Source organism: Oncorhynchus masou, chromosome 9 (assembly GCF_036934945.1).
Source record: "Oncorhynchus masou masou isolate Uvic2021 chromosome 9, UVic_Omas_1.1, whole genome shotgun sequence".
In the NCBI taxonomy this organism is placed as follows: domain Eukaryota; kingdom Metazoa; phylum Chordata; class Actinopteri; order Salmoniformes; family Salmonidae; genus Oncorhynchus; species Oncorhynchus masou.
In genome coordinates, this window is record NC_088220.1 from 81825930 (window position 1) to 81833429 (window position 7500).

The following is a 7500-nucleotide window of genomic DNA, read 5'->3' on the forward strand; positions in this document are numbered from 1 at the left end:
CTTCTTCTTCTTCTCCTTCTTCTTCTGCTTCTTCTTTTTCTGCTTCTTCTTATTCTTCTTCTTCTGCTTCTTCTTATTCTTCTTCTTCTGCTTCTTCTTCTTCTTCTGCTGCTTCTTCTCCTGCTTCTTCTTCTGCTTCTTCTGCTTCTTCTTCTTCTTCAGCTTCTTCTTCTTCTTCTGCTTCTTCTTCTTCTTCTGCTTATTCTTCTTCTTCTTCTTCTTCTTCTGCTTCTTCTTCTTCTGCTTATTCTTCTTTTGCTTCTTCTTCTCCTTCTTCTTCTTCTTCTGCGTCATCTTCTTCTGCTTCTTTTACACTTGCCTCTAACACAATACACATGGAAATATTGGACTATAAATTGTGCCTTCCTGTATTATACTGGTGCTAAAATGTTTATTCTATTCTACTGGGCCATTTACTTTATGTTCCTGTTGTGATTTTTTTACTGTTTATTTTTGTTGTTTCATGGTCGAGAAGGAACCTACAAGTAAGCATTTTGTTGGATGGTGTAAAAAAAAATGCATATACAACTAATACTACTTGAAACTTCTTCTTCTTGACCACTTTTGTCCATCCCCTCTTTCTTCTCCTCTTCATATAATTGCCTCTCTCCGATCCCTAATGACAGGGTTCTGTAGAACATTAAAAGGGACAAGGCCAGTGGAACAAATGGTGTCAGCGGTGGCGTTCACAGACGGCATGCTTTACCATCGCTCTGCTTGAAAAGGACACATCATTCTCTTTCTCTCAATTTTTTTCATTCCCTCTGTTCTTTTTCTCTGTTTCATCTCTCTGTTCTCTCTGTGTTCCCGTCTGTCAGCAGGACAGTGAAAACAGTTAAGACAGCTCTATCAAAGGACAGCCGCTTGGTTATCGATTACTCATGTCTGCCGCCCTACAATCCTCAAAGGCCATTGTCCATCTCTTGATGGTGCCTTTGCTTTTGATTGTGACCCCAAATCCAGTTGTGATGCAGGCATAACTTCAACCAAACCCAGATACTCTACTGTTAGATCATTGCCAAGGCTGTTTAGTTTTTGGATCGGCCATGTTGTGTGGAGAGAAGTAGGGAGAAGTCTGCTCAACCAACTACCTCATTTGGTGTTTGTTTTGCATTTTCCCTTGCTGATGCGTGATTTGTTGATTTCTGCAGGGGGTGGAGTGGATCCAAGCGTACATCCCAGACGCTGTGTGGTTTAACTATGAAACGGTGAGCTTTCTGTTTACTTAATCTTTGCTTCTTTCCTAGAAAGACATGAAAAAGGAGTAGACTATTTACAAGAGCTTTACATAAAGCACACTGGAGAAGAGAACCGCTGCTGTACTAAATCATTCAGATTCAGAGGGACAGAGATAAGGGAGGAAATATGTAGGAAGAAGGACAGAGGAGACACAGAGACACTAGAAAGAGAATCTCTCTCTGTCTCATTGATTGAAGAGGTGTTGAGATCCTGCAGGACCTTATTTGGGCATCACACAGCTGTGTAAAGAGCTTCTGATCAGATGAGAGTTTAGATTGGTTTCCTCGCTGCTGCGCTTTGTCCTTGTGGGTCCAATGAGGTTACGGGGGTGGGAGGAGGATGGGGTGCGGTGCAGTCAATTAGGAGGAGAAAAGGAACCTGACAGGAGAGGAAAGAAGGAGAGATGTTGGAGGAGATGAGAGGAACAGGAAGAGAGATGTTGGAGAAGATGACAGGAACAGGAGGAGAGATGTTGGAGGAGATGAGAGGAACAGGAGGAGAGATGTTGGAGGAGATGAGAGGAACAGGAAGAGAGATGTTGGAGGAGATGAGAGGAACAGGAAGAGAGATGTTGGAGGAGATGAGAGGAACAGGAAGAGAGATGTTGGAGGAGATGAGAGGAACAGGAAGAGAGATGTTATAGGAGATGAGAGGAACAGGAAGAGAGATGTTGGAGGAGATGAGAGGAACAGGAAGAGAGATGTTGGAGGAGATGAGAGGAACAGGAAGAGAGATGTTATAGGAGATGAGAGGAACAGGAAGAGAGATGTTGGAGGAGATGAGAGGAACAGGAAGAGAGATGTTGGAGGAGATGACAGGAACAGGAAGAGAGATGTTGGAGGAGATGAGAGGAACAGGAAGAGAGATGTTGGAGGAGATGAGAGGAACAGGAGGAGAGATGTTGGAGGAGATGAGAGGAACAGGAAGAGAGATGTTGGAGGAGATGAGAGGAACAGGAAGAGAGATGTTGGAGGAGATGACAGGAACAGGAGGAGAGATGTTGGAGGAGATGAGAGGAACAGGAAGAGATATGTTGGAGGAGATGAGAGGAACAGGAAGAGAGATGTTGGAGGAGATGAGAGGAACAGGAAGAGAGATGTTGGAGGAGATGACAGGAACAGGAAGAGAGATGTTGGAGGAGATGAGAGGAACAGGAAGAGAGATGTTGGAGGAGATGACAGGAACAGGAAGAGAGATGTTGGAGGAGATGAGAGGAACAGGAAGAGAGATGTTGGAGGAGATGAGAGGAACAGGAAGAGAGATGTTGGAGGAGATGAGAGGAACAGGAAGAGAGATGTTGGAGGAGATGAGAGGAACAGGAAGAGATATGTTGGAGGAGATGAGAGGAACAGGAGGAGAGATGTTGGAGGAGATGAGAGGAACAGGAAGAGAGATGTTGGAGGAGATGAGAGGAACAGGAAGAGAGATGTTGGAGGAGATGAGAGGAACAGGAGGAGAAATGTTGGAGGAGATGACAGGAACAGGAGGAGAGATGTTGGAGGAGATGAGAGGAACAGGAAGGGAGATGTTGGAGGAGATGAGAGGAACAGGAAGAGAGATGTTGGAGGAGATGAGAGGAACAGGAAGAGAGATGTTGGAGGAGATGAGAGGAACAGGAGGAGAAATGTTGGAGGAGATGACAGGAACAGGAGGAGAGATGTTGGAGGAGATGAGAGGAACAGGAAGAGAGATGTTGGAGGAGATGAGAGGAACAGGAAGAGAGATGTTGGAGGAGATGACAGAAACAGGAGGAGAGATGTTGGAGGAGATGAGAGGAACAGGAAGAGAGATGTTGGAGATGAGAGGAACAGGAGGAGAGACGTTGGAGGAGATGAGAGTAAAAGGAGAAGACAAAATGAGAGGATAGGATAAGAGGTAAGAGAAGGAGAAGATGAGTTGAGGAATGGGAGGAGAGGAGGAGGAAGACAAGTTGAGGTGGGGGAGGAGTGGAGGCGAGGGAGGAGTGGAAGAGGAAGACGAGTTGCGGAGGGGGAGGAGTGGAGGAGGGAACAAGTTGAGGAGGTGCGGTGTAGAGCAGGGGGAGGAGTTGAGGAGGCGGAAGAGAAGAGGGGACAGGGAGCAGGGAGCAGGAGGAAGACAAGTTGAGGAGGGGGAGGAGTGGAGGAGGGGAAGAGGAAGACAAGTTGAGGAGGGGGAAGAGGGGGAGGATTGGAAGAGGAAGATGAGAGGAGGAGGGGGGAAGTGGAAGAGAAAGACAAGTGGAGGGGGAGGAGTGGAGGGGGAGGAGGGGGGCCCTACTTAGCACTGACAATGAGGCGATGCGATCTGAAATTACTTCTAGACGCTCTAGTGACTCCCTGCTCTCTCTCTCTACCTCCACATCCCAGATGGAGAATAGCGAATGAGAGAGAGAGAAGAAGTGCTCTAAATTGTCCTGAGCTGGTCTGAACATTCCGTCCTTAGGATGTTAGATATTAATTGAGGTTTGGAATTTTTCTTTGAGCTGCTGTGCTGTGTAACTGTGTGTGTGTGTGTGTGTGTGTGTGTGTGTGTGTGTGTGTGTGTGTGTGTGTGTGTGTGTGTGTGTGTGTGCGCAAGTGAGCTATTTTAGTATGAGAAGGCAAAATACCCTCATGGACAGAGATAGGTAAGGGGCTTTAGGACAATCATTTCTCAGTCTCTCACTCCATCTCTCTCTTCAATACAGGTACATCTACTGTATGTATAAGAACATGTTATCCTGCCCTTTCTTCTGCCCAGCATACGTTATGTTGTGCTTTTCAACTAGTTGATTATTTTCCCATTGACCAATCAGGAAGAGCGAATTACAGTCCGTAAGCAGCAAGTTGACATCTACCTGCCTGCAGACAAGCTTGGTTTACACATCAGGGGCGGAGCTATTCTACCTACTCAGAGACCCGCGGTCACAACTGTTTACAGGTACACACATCCATGAAGGATTGCACAGTCATGCACAGTATATGTAAACAATAAGTCCCGAGGAGGGCCTGGATTCAGCCCTTAGCCGTGGTATACGGTCTGATATACCACAGCTTTCAGCCAATCAGCATCCAGCGCTCGAACCGCCAAGTTTATACATATTAAAAAACTTCGAACGGGTTCATTTCCTTTTTTGATTTTAGTTCCTTGAAAAAAATGGTGACGTGTTTGTGTGTGTGTGTGTGTGTGTGTGTGTGTGTTCCCCTCAGCCGGCGTAACCCCATGGGTCTGATCGTTGCGCTCGATGACAACAACAGAGCAGCAGGAGAGCTATTCTGGGATGACGGAGACTCTCGAGGTATTTTAACAAAGTCAGACGGCGTTAGTGTGTGTGTGTGTCTACATGTGTGTGTCTACATGTGTGTGTCTACATGTGTGTGTCTACATGTGTGTGTTTGTGTGTGTGTTTGTGTGTAGGAGCACAACTTTAGTTTAGAAGTGGGGGTACATATACAGTACCAGTTAAAAGTTTGAACACACCTACTCATTAGTTGGTTTTTCTTAATTGTTTTACTTTTTACTACATTGTAGAATAATAGAGAAGACAAACTATGAATTAACACATGTAGTAACCAGAAAAGTGTTTCTTGGGAAGATGAGGACTTGCTTTTATAATTCAACTCCTCTCTCTCTCTCTCTTTCTTGCTCTCTCTCTCTCTCTCTCTCTCTCTCTCTCTCTCTCTCTCTCTCTGTGTCTCTCTCTTTCTATGTATCTCTCTCTCTTTCTCTCTCGCTCTCTCTCCCTCTCTCTCTCTCTCTGTGTCTTTCTCTTTCTGTCTCTCTCTGTCTGTGTCTCTCTCTCTCTCTCTCTCTCTCTCTCTCTCTCTCTCTCTCTCTCTCTGTGTCTTTCTCTTTCTGTGTCTCTCTCTGTCTGTGTCTCTCTCTCTCTCTCTCTCTCTCTCTCTCTCTCTCTATCTCTCTCTCTCTCTCTCTCTGTGTCTCTGTCTCTCTCGTTCTCTCTCTCTCTCTCTCTCTTTCTTTCTCTCTCTCTCTCTCTCTCTCTCTCTCTCTCTCTCTCGCAGACACCGTTGAAACTGGCAACTACATGCACTACCAGTTCTCTTTGAACAATGTAAGTAGATGTTATTAATGATAACAAAACAAGTAAAATCTCACCTATGATCAGTGTCTAGGTATAACCTCATTCTACTCTGTATGTTCTCTCTCTGCAGGGCGAGTTGACCATTCAGGTGATGCATTCTGGGTACAATGACCCAAACAACCTGAAGTTTGAGAACATCACCGTGTTGGGAGTCTCCAGTCCCCCCTTGACTGTCAATGTTACCCACAACAACAACAATGTCGTCATATCTACTTTCAAATACGACACGGTCAAGCAGGTAACCAAGGCTGCTGTTGCTATACCAACATACATGACTCTCACAGATACAGTGGAGCAGAGGACCTTGAGATAACTACCTATCCCCCCACCAGTTCTATCTTTCTGTATTTATCTTACCTTAGTGAGAAACCAAGCCCAACATAAGCAGTAGGAGTAGATACGGTCACAAAATTCAGTTCAAGGTTAATCTTCCAGAGGAAGATATCGAAGTAAATGTTCTACATTATGGTCAGGAAAGAGGTACTAACATGGTGGTAGGTATGATAGAGGTACTAACATGGTGGTAGGTAGGTGTGATAGAGGTACTAACATGGTAGGTAGGTGTGATAGAGGTACTAACATGGTAGGTAGGTGTGATAGAGGTACTAACATGGTAGGTAGGTGTGATAGAGGTACTAACATGGTAGGTAGGTGTGATAGAGGTACTAACATGGTAGGTAGGTGTGATAGAGGTACTAACATGGTAGGTAGGTATGATAGAGGTACTAACATGGTGGTAGGTAGGTGTGATAGAGGTACTAACATGGTAGGTAGGTGTGATAGAGGTACTAACATAGTAGGTAGGTGTGATAGAGGTACTAACATGGTAGGTAGGTGTGATAGAGGTACTAACATGGTAGGTAGGTATGATAGAGGTACTAACATGGTGGTAGGTAGGTGTGATAGAGGTACTAACATGGTAGGTAGGTGTGATAGAGGTACTAACATGGTAGGTAGGTATGATAGAGGTACTAACATGGTGGTAGGTGTGATAGAGGTACTAACATGGTGGTAGGTGTGATAGAGGTACTAACATGGTAGGTAGGTATGATAGAGGTACTAACATGGTGGTAGGTAGGTGTGATAGAGGTACTAACATGGTAGGTAGGTGTGATAGAGGTACTTACAAGGTGGTAGGTAGGTATGATAGAGGTACTAACATGGTGGTAGGTAGGTATGATAGAGGTACTAACATGATGATTAACATGGTAAGCGGGTATGATAGAGGTACTAACATGGTGGTAGGTGTGATAGAGGTACTAACATGGTGGTAGGTAGGTATGATAGAGGTACTAACATGGTAGGTAGGTATGATAGAGGTATTAACATGGTAGGTAGGTGTGATAGAGGTACTAACATGGTGGTAGGTAGGTATGATAGAGGTACTAACATGGTAGGTAGATGTGATAGAGGTACTAACATGGTGGTAGGTAGGTATGATAGAGGTACTAACATGGTGGTAGGTGTGATAGAGGTACTAACATTGTGGTAGGTATGATAGAGGTACTAACATGGTAGGTAGGTTTGATATAGGTAGTAACATGGTAGGTAGGTTTGATAGAGGTACTAACGTGGTGGTAGGTTTGATAAAGGTACTAACATGGTGGTAGGTGTGATAGAGGTATTAACAAGGTAGGTTGGTATGATAGAGGTACTAACATGGTGGTAGGTATGATATAGGTATTAACATGGTAGGTTGGTATGATAGAGGTACTAACATGGTGGTAGGTGTGATAGAGGTACTAACATGGTGGTAGGTATGATAGTGGTACTAACATGGTGGTAGGTATGATAGAGGTACTAACATGGTGGTTGGTAGGTATGATAGAGGTACTAACATGGTGGTAGGTAGGTAGGTTGGTAGGTTGGTATGTAGGTAGGTAGGTAGGTAGGTAGGTAGGTAGGTAGGTAGGTAGGTAGGTTGGTAGGTAGGTAGGTAGGTAGGTAGGTAGGTTGGTAGGTAGGTTGGTAGGTAGGTAGGTAGGTAGGTAGGTTGGTAGGTAGGTAGGTAGGTAGGTATGTAGGTAGGTAGGTAGGTAGGTAGGTTGGTAGGTAGGCTGGTAGGTGGTGGTTGGTAGGTAGGTAGGTAGGTAGGTAGGTAGTTTGGTAGGTAGGTTGGTAGGTAGGTAGGTAGGTAGGTTGGTAGGTAGGTAGGTAGGTAGGTAGGTAGGTTGGTAGGTAGGTAGGTAGGTAGGTAG

At 45.0% G+C, this 7500-nt stretch overlaps 1 protein-coding gene across 2 annotated transcripts in view; it reads left to right on the forward strand.

Moving 5' to 3' along the window:
* The window catches only part of si (sucrase-isomaltase), a 110406-nt gene that overhangs the window by 56843 nt on the left and 46063 nt on the right, over positions 1-7500 (forward strand). For both annotated transcript variants that reach the window (XM_064975291.1, XM_064975290.1), the window contains exons 20-24: positions 1152-1208; positions 4016-4140; positions 4410-4498; positions 5223-5272; positions 5373-5540. In XM_064975291.1, the coding sequence (XP_064831363.1) occupies positions 1152-1208; positions 4016-4140; positions 4410-4498; positions 5223-5272; positions 5373-5540 (489 nt within the window). The remainder of the gene's footprint in view (positions 1-1151; positions 1209-4015; positions 4141-4409; positions 4499-5222; positions 5273-5372; positions 5541-7500) is intronic.